This window comes from Oryctolagus cuniculus, chromosome 8, assembly GCF_051225735.1.
Source record: "Oryctolagus cuniculus isolate XC-2025 breed Fujian yellow rabbit chromosome 8, ASM5122573v1, whole genome shotgun sequence".
NCBI classification, from domain to species: domain Eukaryota; kingdom Metazoa; phylum Chordata; class Mammalia; order Lagomorpha; family Leporidae; genus Oryctolagus; species Oryctolagus cuniculus.
In genome coordinates this window covers 2,922,380-2,943,504 of record NC_142874.1, presented here as the reverse complement: position 1 = coordinate 2,943,504, position 21,125 = coordinate 2,922,380, and the positions used below count along the sequence as shown (strand labels likewise).

The 21,125-nt window shown below is 47.8% G+C and overlaps 1 protein-coding gene across 1 annotated transcript in view; it reads left to right on the top strand.

The window, feature by feature from the left end:
• Positions 1-20,092, top strand: part of LOC149124798 (uncharacterized) — a 42,281-nt gene extending 22,189 nt beyond the window's left edge. The window contains exons 3-5 of the mRNA XM_089303080.1: positions 13,064-13,227; positions 13,638-14,011; positions 19,705-20,092. Of these exons, the coding sequence (XP_089159206.1) occupies positions 13,064-13,227; positions 13,638-14,011; positions 19,705-19,724 (558 nt within the window). The 3' untranslated portion in view covers positions 19,725-20,092. The remainder of the gene's footprint in view (positions 1-13,063; positions 13,228-13,637; positions 14,012-19,704) is intronic.
• The last annotated feature ends 1,033 nt before the right edge of the window (positions 20,093-21,125 follow it).

Sequence of the window (21,125 nt, the reverse complement as noted above, 5' to 3'; positions counted from 1 at the left end):
GCATTAGCAGGGAGCTGGATCAGAAGTGAAGCATACAGTACTTAAACTGGTGCTCATATGGGGTGCTGGCATTGCAGGTGGTGGCTTTACCCACTGCACTACAATGCTGGTCCCACATTATCAGTCTTAAAATTGTGTCCACAATGAATAATAAATGATCAGCAAAACCTCTTGCTTGTTTCTGTTCACAGGCAAGAAAAGCATGTGATTTGACTGTAATTCCATCCAAGGTTAAATGTTAACATGACTTTTATTTTGCATTGCTGTTCTAGAGACACAAACATTTCAGGTATCCTAATTTGATTATTTCAGCAATTTGCCCCCTGGCAGTCTCAACTAGAAAGAATAAACAAAGCTTTAGTGAGAGTCTATGAGTTATGATAATTAAATTCACTTGTCCAATTGTTTGTACTGGGGCCTGATTATTGAGGTTTATTTATTTATTCTCCTTTGTTACTTTTTAAAAAACTATTAAAAAGGCACATATATCATGTCTTTCATATATTCAGTTTCAAGACCATAGTGATAATTGCCATTCTACCTTTCCTCTCTCCCTCACACCCATCCTCCCTCAGTTCCCATTTTTTCTTTTAATTTTTACAATGATACACTTTTAATTTTTTTTATAAACACAAACTTAATTCTCTGTTAAATACAGAAATCAACAAGTAGTAAGTAGAAAAAAGCACTGTTCCTCAAGGCCAATCTATAAGCAATAATCAATTATTAAAATGTCAGTTTCCATCATACCCATTCCCACCAATCAAGAAAACATATTTATCATTTTGGGACTGGGTTATTTCACTGAGCCTAATAGTCTCTGCATACATTTTGTTGTGAAAAACAGGATTTCATCCTATTTTTTATGGTTAAGTAGTAGTCCATCATGTATATATACCCAAAATTTCTTTATCCAGTCTTCATGTGATGGATATGTAGTTGATTCTTTATCTTGGCTATTTTTAGTTGATCTGCTAGAGACATGGAGATACAGATAATACTTTCTTATGTGGATATCACTTCCTTTGGGTAAATTCTCAGGAGTGGAATGGCTGGGTCAGATGGTAAATCTGTTTTCAGATTTCTGAGGAATTGCCATACTGTATTTTTTTAAATTATTTTTTTCAACTTTTATTTACTAAATATAAATTTCCAAAGTACAACTTCTGAATTATAGCGGCTTTTCGCTCCATAACCTCCCTCCCACCCACAGCCATCTCATCTCCAACTCCCTCTCCCATCCCATTCTTCATCAAGATTCATTTTCAATTATCTTTATATACAGAAGATCAACTTAGTATATACTAAGTAAAGATGTCAACAGTTTGTACCCACACAGATACACAAAGTTAAATTACTGATTTATTTCCTTGAAAGGCAGAGCCACAGAAAGACAGAAACAGAGAAGTCTTCCATCTGCTGGTCCACTCTGCAAATGGCCATAATGGCTGAAGCAAGGAGCCAGGGGCATCTTTCCAGGCCCCCCATGTGGGTGCAGGGGCCCAAGAATCTGGGCCATCCTCCACTGATTTCCCAGGTCATAGCAGAGTTCGATCAGAAGTGGAGCACCAGTGCCGTGGCTCACTAGGCTAATCCTCCACCTTACGGCACTGGCACACCGGGTTCTAGTCCCAGTTGGGGTGCCAGATTCTGTCCCGGTTGCCCCTCTTCCAGGCCAGCTCTCTGCTGTGGCCCGGGAGTGCAGTGGAGGATGGCCCAAGTCCTTGAGTCCTGCACCTCATGGGAGACCAGGATAAGCACCTGGCTCCTGCCTTTGGATCAGGGTGGTGCACAGGCCACAGCATGCCAGCCACGGCGGCCATTGGAGGGTGAACCAATGGCAAAAGGAAGACCTTTCTCTCTGTCTCTCTCTCTGTGTCCACTCTGCCTGTAAATAAAAAAAGAAGTGGAGCAACCTTGACTCAAACTGGCACCCATATGAGATGCTGACACTGCAGGTGGAAGCTTTACCTATGATGACACAGTGTCAGCCCCAAGCATCCTATGTTCTAATAATTTGCATTTCCAGTCACAGTGTATTAGGGTACCCTATTTACCACATTCTAGGTAACATTTGTTATTCCTTGATTTTGGATGAAAGCTATTCCTAGTGGTGTGAAGTGAAACCTCGCTGTGTGTGGTTTTTTTTTTTTTAAGATTTATTTATTTATTGGAAAGTCAGAGTTACACAGAAAGAGAAGGAAAGGCAGAGAGAGAGAGAGGTCTTCCATCTGCTGGTTCACTTCCCAGATGGCTGCAGTGGCTGGAGCAGCACCGATCTATAGCCAGGAGCCAGGAACTTCTTCTGGTTCTCAAATTCTATTTGGATGTAGGGCCCCAAGGACTTGGGCCATCTTCCACTGCTTTCCTAGGCCATAGCAGAGAGGTGGATCAGAAGTGGAGCAGCCGGGACTCAAACTGGTGCCCATACGTGATGCTGGCACTGCATGTGGTTGCTTTACTTTTCTGAGGAAAAATTAGCTGTCAGGCTAATTGGAGATTCTTTCAATGTAATGTAGTGTTTTTCTTCTGCACCTTTTAGAACCTTTTTCTTATGTTTTACTTTTGCAAATCTGACTACAATGTGCTGTGTTAAAATATTTTCTGATAATTGTTTTCAGGAATTCTGTGTGCTGCCTGTACTTGGATGCCCCTGTCTTTCTCCAAATGAGGGAATTGTTGTGCTGTTATTGTATTGAATAGGCCTTCTAATCAAGGGCATACCTTCAGGAACTCTTCAGCCAAATATGTATGTTTGATTGATAGTATCCCGTAAGTCTAAAACATTATCTTCAGTTTTTGTAATCTTTTCTGTTTGTTTTCTCTGAGCTATTTCTAAGGATTTGTGTTCTAGCTCAGCTTTTCAATCTTCTGGCTCAACAAGTCTGTTGTTAGTGCTTTCCACTGAATTTTTTGGTTAACATATTGAATTCTTTGTTTCTAATATTTCAGTTTGATTTCTCTTCAGTATCTCTCTATGCTACCCTAGTTTCTAACTGATGTCAGGTATGGATTTCTTCAACTAATATATTTGTTTCTCTGTGTTTTGAGTAATTTGTGACTATTGTTTTGAACTCCCTTTCTGGCATTTCATTAACCTCTTCCTCTTCACATTCTAATAGTGAAATATTATGTGAGTCATGTTTTCTTCCTTGTTCATCATTTTTATGTTTCTACATTCATTTTTAGGCATTTGTGGAAACACTTGGATTTCTCCTCTGAGGGCTTTTATCTTTGACATATGCCTCTATGATTTAGTGGAATGTCTGCTCCTTCACATATCCAGTGGTGTGAGCTGGGAATGGCCAGGGAACTCCAGGCAGTGCTTGAGGTTGGAGCAACTGCCCAGTGTGTCTCTCAAATTAGGAATGGTGGATCTCTTGTACTGTAAGGAGGGGTAGGGTTATGATCACGTTGCCTGGTGTGCACACAATCTCAGCCCCTATTTGTCAATATTAACAAACTCTCCAGGATGAGTCCTCAGTGTCTTTGTACCCACCCAAGCAGGTGCTTGAACTACATAAGGATCTGTGGTCTCCCCAGTGTGAGTGCAGGACCTCTGTCATGACCCACTCCAGGCACTCAGGGAACTCTGGGCCTCTGAAGCCAGATACGGTGATTGTATTAAGATCTTTCCACACTCCACACCCTTTTGCACAGTCACAGAATTCTCACAGTCAAAAAGAGTGTGTTCCTGCAGTAACAGAGAGTAGGTGAACCACTCTCAGCTCGAGTCTATCCCATGCATGGAGAGAGCCACAGTTTTTCTAAATCCATCTGAATGCCTAATAGAAGGTGGTTGGTGCTATGCCTTGCCACGTTGAGTCTAGGCACCTTGACTGAGCGAGGAGAGGGGGGCAATTTACAGTCCTAAGTGGGTGCTCCACCCACAGCATCCATTCAGAACACAATGACATTCAGTGGGGGCCACAGATTTATCCTTCCTATAAAATCCTGCAAGTGCATGTGGGCTGCAACAGTCTACTCACCTTATGAAGATGGTACTACATCCTCGCTAGTTACTGAGCATCCTTGTGGGGCAATGTGAGGAAAGCAATGTGCTCTCCCTTCATGGGGTTTTGCAGGCACACTCCCTTCCCCCATTCATGCTCCAGTCCAAACTCAAAGTCAGTGGGGTCTCTGAATCTCTCCCAAAGGCAGTATCACCAGTGACATGGGTTGCCACAGTTCCTCTCACCTTGCTTCTGGAAAGTGGTTTTCCTGACCCCCACTGGCTGCAGGAGTCACTGGCAGTGTTCTGCTCCCTATTATGTGATTGTGCCATCTCTGCTGCTCTATGGTATGTCTCTTCTTTCTGTAGAATTTCCACAGCAAACTTCTCTCTAACTGTGCCCTGGGAATGCAGTTCCCTTTTTATTCTGTTACTTTCCTGTGGTCTGAATCAGCACAGCTTTTCTCTAGTCAGCCAGCTTGCATCTCCCCTGTTCTCTTCTTCTAACTACAATGGTCTGGGGAAGTTCCTGGATAGATGAAAGACTCAATCACCAGAGATTTAGGCATTTTTGAGCCTAAAGTTTTGTGTGTAGGTACTGTTTAATACTTTTTTTTATAGAAAACCAAAGGTGCAAGTTGTAGATTCCAAATCCACAGAGATCTAGTTTTCTTTTGATAAAAACTGTGGCTCAGAAATACCATACAGAGCTCTTCAAGCTCTGGTGAAAAATGGTAAATTTCCTTCAACTTCAATGAAAAATGAGGTTAAGGATCTCATGGAAGAATATTAAATTGTTGTTTTCTGGAGCTGGTTTTGTGGTATAGCGGGTTAAACCACCACTCATTATGCCAGTATCCCCTGTGGACACTGGTTTAATTTCTAACTGCTCCATTTACTACCCAGCTCCATGCTAATAGCCCGGGAAAAGCATCAGAAAATGGTGCAAGTATTTGGCTCCTGCCACTAATGTGGGAGATCTGGAAAAACTTTCTGGCTTCAGCCTGGCCCAGTGCTAGCTGTTGCAGTAATTTGGGAAGTAACCAATGGATGGAAATCAGTCTCTCTCTCCCTTACCTCCTCTCTCTCCTTTGACTTTGAAATAAATAAATAAATATTTTTTTTAAAAAAACTGTTCTTTTCCTACTGGCCAGGCACATGAAATACACTTTGGGGGTGTGGTAAAAATTGATATTCTTAATAATTTGCCTTGAAGTAAATGAGTAAAGAGAATATAAAAAAAAATTGTTTTATCAGCCTGGATTAATAAAGGCCTCCATACTTAAGTTATATAGTGCCCCTCCTTGTGTCTTTTAACAGTTTTTGTTTTTAAGTCTATTTTGTCTGATATTAAGATGGCTATGCCAGCTATTTTTTTTTTTTTTTTGGTTTTTGTTGGCATGGAATATCTTCTTCTAACCTTTCACTTTCAGTCTGCGTGCACCTTTGTGGAAAGATGTGTTTCTTGCAAGTAGCAAATAGATGGGTTTTGTTTTTTATTCCATTCAGCCAGTCTGTGTCTTTTAACTGGAGAGTTGAGGCTATTTACATTCAGTGTGACTATTGATAAGTAGTCACTTTGCCCTGCCAAATTCCCAACAATATTTCTAATATATACTTTGACTTCCTGTGATGTTTTACTGAGAGATTTTCTTCCTTTACTTTGATGGCTGTCTTTCTGTATTTCTGTATGTAACACATCTGTAAGCATCTTTTGCAGGGCTGGACAAGTAGTGACAAATTCTTTCAATTTCTGTTTGCTGTGAAAGGTCTTTATTTCATCTTCATTCACAAATGAGAGCTTTGCAGGATATAATATTCTGGAATGTCAGTTTTTTTCTCTTAGTACTTGGACTATATCTTGCAGTCCCACCTAGCCTGTAGGGTTTCTGATAAGTCTGCTGTGAGTCTAATTGGAGATCCTCTGAGAGTAATCTTGCATTACTCTCTTGCGCTCTTTGTGTTTCACTGTGGTGAGTTTGATTACCATGTGTAGTGACAAGGATCTTTTCTGGTCATGCCTATTAGGAGTTCTGTATTCTTCTTGTACTTGGACATCTCTTTCTTTCTCCAAGCCCAGAAGTTTTCTGCTAGTATCTCACTAAAAAGGCCTTCTAATCCTATCTCTCACTCCATGACTTCAGGGAACTTCTAGAACTCGAATGTTGGCTTTTTTAATAGTATTCTGTAGATTCCTCACAATAGTTTTTAGATTTCTAATTTCCTCTTCTTTTCTTTGATTTGGCTGTATACTTTCCTGTACCCTGTCTTCTAAGTTCGATATTGTCTATTCTGCCTCTCTGATTCTGTTTTTAGGGCTCTCAACTGCTTTTTTTATTTGTTCTATTGAATTTTCATTTCACATTGATTTATCTTCAATATTTCAATCTCATGTGCTATTGAATTCTTCATTTCGATTCCTCTTTAAGATGTCATTTTCATGAGAGAGATTTTCTTTCCTGTCCTGCATGAATTTCAGTAGTTTGTGGATTTGTTTTTGATTACTTTTAAGTATTCTTATCATAAATTTTTGAGTTTCATTTCTTGCATTTCTTCTATCTCATCATCTTCATAATCTTGTATTGAATTGCTACATTCTTTTGGGAGTGTCATGTTGTCTTCCTTATTCTTGTTTGTTGGGTTGTTGTGTTCGTTGTTCGGCATTTGTGGAGATAATCATTGGTTTCTTCTCCTTTTTTTTCTGCTGTGGCTGCTTTTTTCATTGTACTGTGACTCTGTAGATAAGTGTACTGTCTGCTTTCAGTAATCTCTAAAGGCTTGTGGTGGGTCTGGCCATAGAGCTTGTTCAGTTCTTCAGGGTTAAGGGCATGCCTAATGTGACACATCCAGGTTTGTCACTGTAAATCCCTCCATCCCTCTCTCTCTCTCTCTCTCTCTCTCTCTCTCTTTTATTTTGAATTACAAGGGAAGTAATTCTTCTCAGCTGAGCTCTTCTTCTTGATGGTGACCAGTACGTGAGGGCTAGCCCCAGTGGATCTAATATCCATCTTCTCTGTCCCAAGGACCATACAAAGGGTCTGTGTAGTCCTCAGTGTAAGATCAGATTCCCCAGCACTGTCTCTCACCAGGTAGCCAGGACTACCCAAGCTTGTGGCATCTCCCACTGAGACTACTCAAAGTCTCAGCCACACTGTGAGTTCTCCCACACACTCTCAATTTTTTTTTTCACAGTCCCAGTTCAGAAGCTCCACACAATCCCCAGGTCATATTTGCCTGCTATTACTCCCCACCAGAGTCAGGTTTCTCTGCTTGGCTGATTGCTGGGCTCAGACAACAAGCTGGCACAGCTGCTGTATATGTCCAAAATGATGCCTGCTCTATTGGCCCATATGCATTTGTAAGGTGATTGGGCCTTTGTAAGGTGACAGGAGAGAGAGAATTGTGTTTGTACCTTCCCTTTTATAGTTAGGCTGGTGTACTTTCTCCCACGGGGCTTCAAGCTTCGTTCCCTCTAGGCACTTCCTGCCACTTTTCTGCCATTGTCTTGGACTACTGTGGTCTTGTCTCACCTCACTTTTCAGCACTGGTGCGGAGGCTCTCAGCTGCTGGAGTCCTGAGCTGTGGACGCTCACACTTTCCACATAGGTACACTCTGTCCCTCCAATTATGGAGGAGTTTCCTCTGCCATTTTTACCCTAACTCTTCCCTGAAACTACACTATCTCCACTTTTATTAAAGTATCTTCTCCTGGACTAGATCAGTAAGCTCCCTCCATAGTGTGCCATCTTGGAACCGCCCCTCAAAATTTATATTTATTAAATAAAAGTTTTCTTAAAAAATGTGCAAAGAACACCATGATATTATTTAGGCATGCACACTCACAGACACAAAATTTTGGAGATAATATGATACTATTTTTGTAAGATAAATACAGTCATCCAACCATGTCCATGAGGGGGTGTTTCCAGAACCTCAGCAATTATCAAAATCCATGTATGCTCAAGTCCTTATGGAAAATTGTACAGTATTTGCATAAAACCTATGCACATTCTCAAGTATACTTTAAATTATCTCTAGATTATTTATACTACCTGATACAAACTGCTGCACTCTCTCATGGCTGCCTTACATGTATGGTTTACATCTAACCACACTGTGCCCTCAGGTCATGTTTAAGATTCTTTCAGCAGCTTATGAGAGTGTTCAAAATTTTGTGGAAAATGGAATTAAAAGATAAATTCTTTTTGTACCAAAGTAAACTCTAGAGTCCATGCATTTGAGGAGACTTTGAAACGTTTAAAAAGAATAGGTAGTGGGAAGAAAGTGTGAGTGGATTTCATTTTCTTTTTTGCACCAAAAAACCTGGTCTTTTAATTCCATTTTGCACATTTGTAAAAAATGATTTAATTTATTTGAAAGTCAGAGAGGACTTACATCACTGGTTAAATCTCCAGATGGCTGCGAGGAGCTTCTTCCAGGTCTTCCACTTGGGTAGCAGGGGCCCAAACACCTGGGCTATCTTCTGGTGTCACTGGATGTCAGTGTCACCGGCAGAGACTTGACGCTACACCACAGCTCAGTCTCCTCCTTGTTTTAAGGACTTCATTTAACATTCCTTATAGAGCAGATCAGCTAGTGATGAATTTGTTCAGCTTTTGTATGTCAGAAAAAGTCTGTCTTTGCCTCATCCTCAAGAGCGATTTTCCCTGGATGGCCTCTTAAGTGCTGGACCGACTTTTTCTGTTAGTACGTTAGAGATGCTATTTTGCTGTCTTCTGTCTTGCGTCATTTCAGTCCAGAAACATCATCCCTGCTGTCTCTCTGCTGTCTCCCCTGTCCCTGCTGGTGGCTTGGAAGCTTTTAAAACACTCACTCATTTAAAGCCATACAAGCTCAGCATGGTTGGGCATAATTCTCTTCATCTTTCTTGTGCTTGAGTTTTCATCACATCTGAGCAAGTTCAGCCTTTCTTCAAAAGTTCAGCCTTTCTGTCTCCCACCCACCTCTATCAGAGAGGAAAACAATCACACAAGGATCAGGCTGCTTGAAGCTGGATCCCTGCCTCCATTTCATTTTTTTCCTCAGTCAGTTTGGTTTCTGCTGCTGTTTTCAAGTATATTAATTTTTAAAAAATATTTAGTTATTTATTTGAAAGGCAGAATTACAGAGAGAGAGCTTCCATCCAATGTTTCACTCTCCAAATCGCTGAAACAACCAGGGCTGGACCAGGTTCAAGCCAGGAGCCAGGAGCTTCTTCCAGGTCTCCCATGCAGGTACAGAGGCCCAAGCACCTGGGCCATCTTCTGCTGCTTTCCCAGGTGCATTAGCAGGGAGCTGGATCAGAAGTGGAGCAGTTGGGACTGGAACTGGCATCCATATGGGATGCTGGCCCTGCAGGTGGAGGCTTAACCTGCTATGCTGCAGTGCTGCCCCCACCCTACCACCAAGCTTGAACTCTTTAGGAAGAACAGGGATGTATTGGCTCATGAAGTAAAAGGCTAAGCAGAGCCACTGATGGTTCTGAGAGTAGTTGTGTTAGGTGTTCACCCATTGTCACAACAGTGCCATCCTGCCTTGGCTGTCTCTGGGCTGGCTTTACTATACATAGCTACCCATGGGCATCGTCCAGGGGCTGAAAAGCATTGCCTGTGGTTGTCAGTGGACCTCACAGTCTTTGACTTCTTCAGGGGGAATAATCCTGGAAACATGTTGTTGGCCCTTGTTGGGTCAGGTTCCCATTCCTGAGCCAGCTTATTGTGGCTGGCAGGGTGAGACCATGGACAGAGACAAAGGCTCCTGGGGAGAACTCAGGGTCCTATTTAGAAATAGCTTTCACCTCTGTAATTTGTTTTTTTAAAGACATCTCCACTTAGCACGTTCCATTTTTCCTCTAGTTATTTGAATACAGAATGCAGGCAGGGTGCTTGTGTTAGGTTTCCTGTCTGCTGATTCACCTGTAGCATTTCTGGGTTGGTTTCTGTTGACTGGCTTGCCTCCTCTTCCTTAGGCTTGTTTTTTCTGTTGCTTTTTTTATCTGATCATTTTTGAGAGGGTGCTAGTCATTGTGAAGTTTACCTTATTGGGTGTTACATATGTTGGTATTCTTAGAAATAGTGAGTTTTGGTTTTTCTTCCTGGAATACAGTGAAGATGCTTGGAACAGTTCAATCCTTGCTGCTGAACATTGCCAGGCAGGAGCAGAGCAGCAGGCAGTGTCCCCTGCCTCTGAGGTCTTCCACATCTCAGGAGGGAAGAGGGACTGCCTCCAATCCCAGGGGCTCACAGCAGCACATCCTTTCCTTGCCTTGGGCAGCCTCCTCACCTACCAGTGCTAACCACAGCTCAGCTGAAGACTCGAGGAGGTGGGCGCTGCAGATCTCTGGAGCTCTCCTTGTCTACGCAGCTCTCTCCTCCTTGGCACTCTGGCTGTGCCACGCAGCTGCCTTGGTTTCCCTGGAATCTGACATCTCAGCTCAACTCGGGGAGACCCCTGGGCTCTGCCTTGGTTCTCCCTTCCTGAGCAGGCAGGGGCTGGAGGCTTGGATAACCAAGGTCTTGCCACACCATTGTTCCACCCCCTGGGAGGATAAACCTGATCCCTGCAACTCTGTTATGGCCAGAAGTGGAAGTCTCAGCTTGCCCTTGAGCAGAAGAGAGTTAACCCACCCCCTCTGTCCTTCCCTCCCTCCATGCCATCTGCCTGGGCACCAGGGGCAGGGTAAGAAGTCCCTGGGCCACTGAGTCCCCTTTGTGCCAGACCCCATGAACCACTTATGCCCTCCTGGAACCGTGCTAAGTCCTGGCAAGTCCACTAGGCCAGGCTTCCAGTTTACAACCCCCCCCCCAAAAAAAAACCCCAAAGCAGCTGCCCTGCTCAGGGAAGAATGAAGAAGAGGAGGGAGCAGAAGTGTCATCCAGGCGTCAGCTGGCTGCCGCAAGAGCACATACAAGTGCCTGGCTACTGCATGATTCCTAGCTTTACAGGTTCAGGGGGACTCACTCCAGCTACAGGAACTCACAAGGGCACTGTTTGGAAACTGGATGTCTGGGTCCGCCACTGTGGCATAGCAAGTTAAGCCACCATCTGTGATGCCAGCATCCCATATAGGCATGGGTTCCAGACCTGGCTGCTCCACTTTTGGTCCAGCTCCATGATAATGGCCTGGGAAGGCAGTGGAAGATGGCAGAAGTGCTTGGGCCCCTGCACCCACGTGGGAGGCCCGGAAGAAGCTCCTGGCTCCTGGCTCCTGGCTTTGGTCTGGCCCAGCCCTGGCCATTGCAGCCATTTGGGGAGTAAACCAGTGGATAGAAGATCTGTGTGTGTGCGTGTGTGTGTGTGTGTGTCTCCTTATCCCTCTATTTGTAATTCTGCCTTCCAGATAAATAATAAATCTTTTCAAAAAAAAATGGAGCACATATATTTGTATGCTCCTTGGAGGCACACAGTGACCCAGGAGGACCTGGGTTTTTCCAGCGGGACCTGGGGCCTGTTCCTGATGTGTGGGTCATAGCTGTTCCTGGAACCACCAGCTCTGTGGGGATGCATGGTAACTGTCAGCTTGACTTCATGTGTTCTAAGACTCATCTGTTAAACGTGACTCCTGTAATGGAAACAAAGCAGTGTGTGGAAGATGGGCCCTGGGTCTGAGGGGCAGGGGCTGCCTCTGCCTGTTGGTGGCTGCAGGCTCTCCTGATGCTAGGGGGAGCCCTGGGAGCTTCACCTGCCTCCTTGGGGAGCCTTCCGGAAGCCATTGAGAGCTGCACAGGCCCTTCCTTCCTCCATCCATTTGCTCACTGCACGTTCTGAGTATGCCGCTTCGGGGCACCAGGGGCTGGGAAGCACAAAGGGACACCACATCCATGTGTCTGATTCCCCAGCTGCACAGTGTGGTGATCCAGACCTTTGTTCTGCAGCACTAGGCAGCTGTGCTGATGGCCGGGAGCGGCCTGCCGCAGAGGAGGAACCATGTGTCAGTGGAGAAGCTGGAGATCACACAGCACCTGCTGCGTGCTTCTGCACAATTCCCCTGTGGACACGGGCTCATGGTGCTGATGCACGTGCCCTGTGCGCTGCTGGCCACCATGGCCTAGGAGTCCCTGGCCCATGTGTGTGCGTGCCTGGCACTGCAGGAGTACTTCCGGATCATCCAGGGCACCCCCAGCAAGGGCATCATGGTGAGCAAGCACTTTGTAAAGCAGCTAGTGGTGGGCGCCACGGATGCCTGCTGGTCTCCTGGGACCCCACCACCTCTCCGGCCCAGGGCCACTTCTCCACTGTGCAGCTCTTCATGCTGCTTCCCTGGACTCGGGGCCACCTTTCTCACACCCCTAGGGTTGTCCCAGCTTTTCCTGCATCCTGGGGTGCATTTCTCCTTCTGCTGCGGGACCCAGCTCAATGTCATTTCCCCTTTCACAAGGACACCCTCCCCCACTGCTGGGGCTGGGCCCAGGTCCCTGCAGTCCCCACCCCTCCTCCAGGCACTGGGGACAAAGACTAGCCCTCATGGCTTGCCTGGAAGCCTAGCACAATTCCTTACCCATCAGAGTTGTCACTAGGCCTGGAGAGAATGTAGAGGTTAGGGAGCAGGTGTTGAATGAACAAGTGAGTAGCACATGACAGAACAGTGAGCCATAGGACAGAACCCACAGGTCCTCCCTCCCAGAGAACTGTGAATGGACACTCTCAGACTGCCCAGTTAGCATGTTCAAGAATAGGGCATGACTGGGCGTCTAACCTAGTGGTTGGTGCTTGTATCCCACATTGGAGTACCTGGCCGTGGTGAGAGCTCAACTGACTGGGTTTCTGCCACCCACGTGGGAGACCTCAATTGAGCTTCTGCCTGGCCCAGCCCAGCCCCCACCATTGTAGGTGTTTGGTGAGGGAACTGGTGGGTGGGGGAGCACACTCTTTATCTTCCCCCATCCTAACCCCCTCTTCTGCCTCCCTGCCTCTAAAATTAATGAATAAAGTACAGAAAGGGATAGGACGCTCACACCTAATGGGAAACAAAGTGGACGGCGTGCTTGTCTGCAGTGCAGAGTGCTGCATGGTGAGGGCTTTAAATCATTCAGAGAACATGCGGGTCCTGGGTAGCTGGGTCTGGGGGGAGGAAGGAGCCTCTGGACCTCATCTCTTTCTAACTATCTGCAGATGTGGCAGAACATCGAGGATGCAGCATGGAGAGCCCAGACCTACCTGGAATTGGAGGGCCTGCCTTGCATCCTCTTCCTCAGTGGGGTGGACCAGCTCAGGGAGTCCTTGTGTTACCACGGCCTGGCTCCAGGTGGCGCCCTTCACTGTCAGCTATGGTCATGGTAGGTGGTGTAATTCTTAGGAGCTTCCAGCAGATGGCAGTGATATTCATCAGAAGCACAAGCAGCTTTTTCCCACTTCTCAGAAAGGCACCTGTGGGTTAGGGGTGGGGCTGCTGCTGAACTCCCTGCACCCACGTTGGAGACCTGGATGGAGTTCCAGGCTCTTGGCTTTGGACTGGCCCAACTCTGGCCACTGTGGCCATTCTGGGGAATGAGCCAGAAGATGGAAGATATCTCTCTCCCTCTCTCTCTGAAACTCTGCCTTTCAAGTAAATAAGCAGATCTTTTAAAATCAAAGCCTCAAAGAACTTGCATAGTTATAGAAGGTTCTGTCATGTGGATGTGGCCGAGCTGGATTCCAGCCCTGTGTTGCCTGACCGTAAAATCATTGCTCTTTCAATCACATGCAGCCAAGTTGGAAATGCAGCAGGCACCCCAGAGCCTTGCCGGCAAGCTGGCATTGCTGTGAAGGCTCACAGAAGCATGGTTGTCTTCCCATGGGCACTGGTCCTGCCATCACAAGGAGGAGGTCAGCGGTCCCCAGCCACTGGGTGCCTGCTCTGCACAGGGCACTCCCTAAGGCTGTGCCTGCCTCCTTGGTCTCTGCACCAGATCAACTCCTCATGCTTGGCAAGAATGGCTTTGGAGCAGGAGCTGGGCCTGGCCGCCCAGTTTGTGAGCAGCGAGCTGCCCTTGGACAAGGGGCCCAGGAGTGAGGACTTGGAGAGTGACACGGAGAAGCTGAGCAGCACAGACAACAAGGAGGAGGAGCCAGGGACTGAAGGTGAGGCCCACCTGTCCCCCTGGGGTCCCTGCCACGTGGTCGTGGGGCTGGGAGCCTCCAGAGCAGCGCTCGCTCAATTCACATTTTGCTCCCATGTTTTGGTGGGGTGAGTAGGAAGTCCCCGTGGGTTCTTTCTCGCCCTAGAACTCTTGGAGGCTGAGAAGGACGTTGAGGTTTCCTAGGGCTAGGCTGAGACTATTGTTAGCTGCATTCCTTCCCGTGTGGGGCTCCCTTTTCTCTGCCCCTACACCAACAGAGCCACCATTGTGCTGTCCATGACCGCAGTTTGTGCGGGCTGGCTGGTCTCCTTTGCAGCCCCTTGCAGCCCAACACTGGGTCTCCCATAGACCACACAAATGAGAGTGGCAGAAGGTGTTTGGCTGTGGCCAAGGGGGATGAGAAGAAGGCCAAGCACATGAAAAATGCAAGGCCTTTGTGGAGTGGGATGAGATGGCTGCAGCGCCACCTGCTGACCACGTGGTCCTCCTCTGAGCTGCACCGCCTGGGTGGGAGCCTATGGTCTGGAAGCACCCATGGCCACCTCCACATCTCTCATTCTGCCACCTCCATGCTCCAGCAGTGGGTAGGGGGAGAGGAGATGATGTGTGAAGGGCTGGGCGTGCAGCAGGGTCACAGCTGCCCACGCCTTTCCAGTGCCTGTATGCTTTGAAGCAGGCTCTACCTGGGAGTGAGTAAGCACGGTGACAATGGAAAGGCCCTGCTCCCAGGACTCAGCGTCCTCACCCTGTCCTCCACAGCATCCTGTGAGTTCCCGTGCAGGGGTCCGAGCTGGGTGAGGGCTGAGGTTTCCAAGAATGAAGACACAGGGAGGTGCTTTTCGCTGGCACTGGTGTAGCTCCATGGGGTCCTGAAAAAGGAGGGAGACTCTGAAGACATGGGTCCTCCAGGGAGCAGACCGGGAGTGAACTTGGGAGCCAAGGGCTTGGATGCTTTGGGGAGGGGGTGGGCCCAGAGAGGACCATGGGGTCTGCCCCTGGCCAGGGCCATCTTGGGAGTGGTGGCCATGTCCTCAGTGAAGCTACTGATTTGGGAAGCACCTATGCTGGGAGTAGGGGTGAGGATGAGGTGTCCCCTGTCCAGGTGAATAGACATGGGAGGCTTCGCTGCTAGGACTTGTGGCCTCAGGCCGAAAACCGCATTTGGCAGAGAGGAGAAGGGCTGTGAACAAAAACTCCTCCCCTGGCCCTTGCGCTAAGTGTCCCCTGGCCCGGCCCTGGAGGAAGTGGCCCAAGTAGGAGAGCTTCCTGGGCAGAGGAGCTGCTGAAGGGCAGGGGTGCAGGGCCTGGGCTCTGGGAGTTCCAGCAGCTCCAGCCTGGGGTGCAAGGGGCTGGCTGGGGGCTGCTGGGAAACCCTGTTGCATGACCTGAGGCAGGGCCCAGGGGGGGCCTTTGGCTGCCTTTCTTCTTCTTGGCTAACTTGACCCATGGGTAGCCGTGAGCTGGGTGGCCGTCCCGGTGCCATGACCAGCAGGCTCCAAGCCCCCGACCAGTGGGCCACTTCCTGCCACCAGAAACAGCTCAGGGAGTTGGGTAGACATGGGAGCAGCTGGCAGGCTTTGCATAGGCTCTGCACAGGTTCCCATGGGACGCGCCTGACCGGTGTTCTCTCCTCAGCTTCCACGCTCATTGGCAAGCCTGGGGCTCTGCCTGTGGGGCCCCTGCAGAGAGAGCAGGCCAGCTCACCCCTGCCCAGCTGCCCTTCTGAGGAGGGCAGGGTCCCCAGGGAGAAGCAGGGGAGCCAGGTAAGCCAGGATCCCCCACCCGCAGCCAGCACACACAGCCCTGGGTGGAGCAGCCTGCACGTGGTGGTCACCTCATCTGGCCAGCCGTCCTCCTCAGGCTCGTACTCCTTGTACATGGCCACCACCAGCAGCGCCCTCATCCTGCAGGCCCCACAGTGCTCCCTGGCCAAGGCTTGCCGGCCGCCGCCCATCGTCTTCCTGCCCAAGCTCCTGCAGACATGGTCCTGGCCACTGACAGCAGCAGCCTGCCCAAGGCTGCCTCGCTGCTGCCCACCCCCTTGGTCATGTGGGCCAGCTTCTTCTGCCCGCTACTGAGCAAGACCATGATGTCCACAGAGCAGTCCCTGTACTACCAGCAGTGGATGGTGCCACAGCCCAGCCACATGGATTACAGCAACCGGGCGAGGGTTGCATGGACAACCTGCCCCCCAGGCTGCTGCTCAGTGGGGCGCCCCAGGTGGGCCCCACGCCTGCTGTCCCCAGGGTGTCCCCAAGGACTCAGGTGGTCACTGGGGGCATGGTCTCGGGCCAACAGTGCCAATCCCCTCCCCTCTCGCCATTTCTGGTGTTTCTTCTCGAATGGAGGGCAGGGCTTGTCTGCATGGCCCGCTCGTCTCCTCTCTTGTGTGATGCTGGGGGCAGGTCCAGGCCTGCACATTACACATCAGATTTCCTGCACGTGGCCTCTCCTGTGAGGGCTGCACCCCGCACCCCCGTGACCATGGAAGCTCAGTTGCCTGGTTCTACACAGGGACTTTTATGACATCGTGAATGGGGAGGGGGTGGCTTCATGTCCTTGTCTCAGCCTTCCCCCCACTCGCTGCTTTTCCCTGATGACCACTTCGGCAGAAGTCACTAAGGCAAGAGTGTCCACCCACTGGCGAGCATGGGGGAAGAGCTGAGGATTGGGCTCAGCCATCACCTGACCCCAGGGCAAGCGCTAACCTCCAAGTCCTCACCTGAGAAGGGCTAGAACAGCAGAACTTGGAAATGTGAGGATGTGGGAACCTGCTGGGCTGTGCTGCCTTGGCCTCAGCAAGTCCCTTCCCAGGGACCCATCCCACAGAGCCACGTGTCAGAATGCTCAGCTGTGTATTAACACTGGGGAAAGCAGTCTGGAAGCAAATTCCTCTGGCCAAGTCTTGGTGGAATACATTTGAGCACACCTGTGTGGAGGAATTCAGCTGGAGGAAGCTTGAGATTGATCTCTCTGCTGCCATTGAAATTTCTCCAAGGTATTTAAATAGTTCACTTGCAGAATCACAAACACATTTATGTGGTATGGTATCAGGAAAACAAATCAGTGCATGTGTCTCTTTGAAATACGTTAACAGTTTGCATTTTTTGACTAGTGAAAATGAGCATATATTACTTTGTCTAATTTGAAAAAATAGGAAAAAAAGAAAATAATTTCTTCTATCCTGACACTGCTGGATGTTATTGATTTTTAGAATTTTTGCCTCTCTGGTGTGTGTAAATGTTATAGTGTTGTTACTGAGGTGACCGTAGAAACACAACTGCATTTTTTTAAAAAAAGTATTTTATTTATTTCTTTGAGAGGTGGAGTTACAGAGAGGGAGAGACAGAGAAAGGTCTTCCATCTGCTCTTTCACTCCACAAATGGCTGTAGCAGCTGGGGCTGTGCCAATCTGAAGCCAGGATCCAGGAGCTTCTTCCAGGGTCTCCCACATAGGTGCCATCTTCTACTGCTTTCCCAGACCATAACAGGGAGCTGGATCAGAAGAGGAGCAGCTGGGACTAGAACTGGCACCGATATTGGATGCTGGTGCTGCAGGCAGAAGCTTAGCCCACTACACCACAGCGCTGGCCCCAGAATGCATTTTTATGCATTCATTGATACTTCCGAACCCAGTAATTTTATTTCTCTTTCTGATTTGCTTGTTGATTGGTAGGGACTTTTCACATGTCAAGGGTCTTCACCCTGGGTCTGTTGCTTGGGTTGCAGACACTTTCGAGTTTTCCCGGCTTAATGTTAGTCCACTTTTGGATGTTATTTCCAGTGTTCGCTGAGTTCTTGTTGTGGACCATGTCTTGAATTCAGTGCTTGGAAGCCAGCTCTGGAGCAATTGTGTTGTGGGGGTGGGAGCAGGGAGGGCCCTGGGCTTGCCTGTGGTGCCTCTTGAATCAGCTGTTACCAAGAGGCAGTGGAGTAGCTGTGAGTAGAGTTGCCTGCTGGGCCAGGGGTGCAGGATCTGTGGCAGAAGAAGGAAGAAGAGAAGAAGCTGCTTTCTCTTCCTGGGTGTGGGAGGAGAGAAATGAGACATGGACATTTTATGTCTTGGGCAGTGAATTTGTTACCTCACTGTAGACACAGCGATAGAAGCAGGCAGTTTCTGGCCATTGCTGTGGTGCAGCAGGTTAAGCTGACACCTGTGACTCCAGCATCTCCTATGAGAGTGCCCAGTCGAGTCTCCACTGCCTTGATTCTGGTCCAGCTCCCTGTTAATGCACCTGTGAAAGCAGCGGCCTGTAGTTCCCTGCCACCGTGTGGGAGATGTGGGTGGAGTCCAGGTTCCTGGCTTGGGCCTTCTCATGTGATGAGGAAAGCCTCTGTCTATCAGAGCTCCAGTTTGAGTCCCAGCTGCTGCTGTTCCTGCCCCCTGCTCCTGTTCCTGAGAAAGCAGTGGAGAATGGTCCCAGTGCTGGGACCCTGCCACTCACATGTGAGACCCAGATTGTGCTGAGGGCTCCTGGTTTTACTTGGCCTAACCCTGGCCATTGTAACCATTTGGAGAGTGAACCAGCAGGTAGAAGATTTTCTCTCTCCCTCTTCCCCTCTCTCCCTATCTCTGCCTTTCAAATAAAAAAAAATCTTAAACTGACTATTTCATAGTGATTTGGTTGCTTTGGGAAAGAAATCAAGACTCCATTTCTTATTTATTTCCCAGCCCTCTTCTTGGTCTTCTTTCATCCATCAATGAGGGTGGTCCCAAAGTTCAGATGGTCCAGAACAGTTCAGAGCCTGCATGAGTTGACCTTCCTGAATTATTTGTGGGTGCAGGGCTGGGTTTTTTCTTGCTCTGTCACTGAGTGCAGCACAGAACTTTTCATGTTGTTCACTGTTCACCAACCACCCCACAAAGCCTAGTTCTATGTCCACTGCATGCAAGTGTCCCTTCCTAACTCATCCACAACGCAAATTTACTGACATTTACCCTGTGTTCTCCAAGAACTTCCCAAAGACAGGGTGGAGGAGAAAGCCATATGCTTTGCGAAGGTATTGGTACCTTTATTTTGGAGACAGAAATGTTTTTTGTTTACAATTAGTTTTTTCTCAAATATGAAAATCTGACTACATACATTGGAGATGACTACCTCAGTTTTCTTGAGATAAATGAAGTGCATGCCTGTTGTTAATTGTGACCCGATTCAAGATGGTCTTCAAAAATGACAGCATCATTTACAAGTTATATGGTACAGGGCATTTGTTCAGTAGCAGTTTTTCATTCTTTGGCTGCTCCTCTTCCAGTCCAGCTCTCTGCTGTGGGCTGGGAAAGCAGTAGAAGATGGACCAAGTGCTTGGGACCCTACATGCACATGGGAGACCAGGAAGAAGCATCTGGCTCCTGGCTTCAGATCAGCACGGCTCTGTCCATTGTGGCCACTTGGAGAGTGAACCAACAGAAGGAAGACCTTTCTCTCTGTCTCTCTCTCACACCATCTGTAGCTCTCTCAAATAAATAAAAAAAATAAAAAATCTTTTTAAAAAACTGCATCTTGTATTTGCCAAGCCAAATGGACATGCAATGTCACCTGTGAAAGGTCATGTCTTGCACACAAGTGTCATCTATGCTTTATCTGAGGGCAGCTGCCTCATGCATCAGGTTTCCCACAGTAAGCAAGGGAAAAAGAGACCTGTGCAAACAGAATGTGGTCCTATAGCGACTTGACTTTCTTTCTCTGATTACAGATGGACTCAAGATCCAGTGAAAACTGTACGTGTTCTGGAATCCCTCAGTTGTTGAGGAAAAGCTGAAGGGATGAGAGAGTGGGACCTTCCTGCCTGTTCTCTTCTGGTGATTCAATCTGATTCCAGCTTCCTGGTGGATAACAAGATCTCGGGTGTGGTGAAAGGAAGAGATAGGCCAGCACAGAGCTATGGGCATCTAAGGCAGGCCCTGGAAGTAGCTGTGTCATTTAGAGATCGTGTGGGTCTATGTGCATCAATGTTGTGAAGTTTTCATGAGTGATCATGTATGCTTTTAAAAGTGTGCATGAGTGTGTGTGTGTGTTTTCCCCAGGCAATGCATTCCTATGCACAGCTCAGGATTAACTTCTCAAAATAGAGAAGAATCTGATCATTTTATGTAATTAACTTTATATAATGGACTCATTCAACCCTATCCCCGCCTAATGTCTGACAGATAAGTTACATTTCCACAGCTCAGACAGATATGATACATACACAAATTGCCCAAGACCTTGATGGCCCAAGTGAGAGAGGCAAATAAGTGCCCCTGTTGATCCTTCTGACTGCAGTGAACTTCGAACCATGACATAACTAGCACCACCATGCAAGGGAGTCCCAGCACTTACGTGCCAAGAATTATTAGATCCACAGAGATCCTAAATGCTGTACATAATTATAAGCTGATCTCTGTTATCACACAATCCAAGTAGCAATAGGTACACCAAATTGCAGGCTTTGGCAGCATCATGAGCATTGTAACACACAAACAGTAATCCTCATCAACTCACAAATTCTGAGAGGTGTGTGGCACCATGTCAGAAAGCAAAGATCAACCTCTGTTAAGTCCAGTCTTTTTCAGTACCTGGCCCAAATAGGTAAGACAAAGGGAGACACTATTAGGTTTTTTTTTTTTTTTTTGACAGGCAAAGTGGACAGTGAGAGAGACGAGAGAAAGGTCTTCCTTTTCTGTTGGCTCACCCCTCAATGGCTGCTGTGGCTGGTGCACTGCACTGATCCAAAGCCAGGAGCCAGGTGCCTCTCCTGGTCTCCCATGTGGGTGCAGGGCCCAAGCACTTGGGCCATCCTCCACTGCACTCCCAGGCCACAGCAGAGAGCTGGACAGGAAGAGGAGTGACCAGGACAGAATCCGGCACTCCAACCGGGACTAGAATCCAGGTGCTGGTGCTGCAGGTGGTGCCTGTTGAGCCACAGCACCAGACCTTTATTAGATTTAATCGATCATCAACATGAGCCTTAAAAATGTATGTTTAAATGCAGCAGCACACACCCTGTACACAAAAGTACTTGTCACCCTGTCACAAATCCGTTATGCATCATAGTAAGACATCATTGCCTACCACACGCTGACTCTCTTGATCAATGATCCTACCATTGGCATTGGGTAGCATGAACCTGGGGAG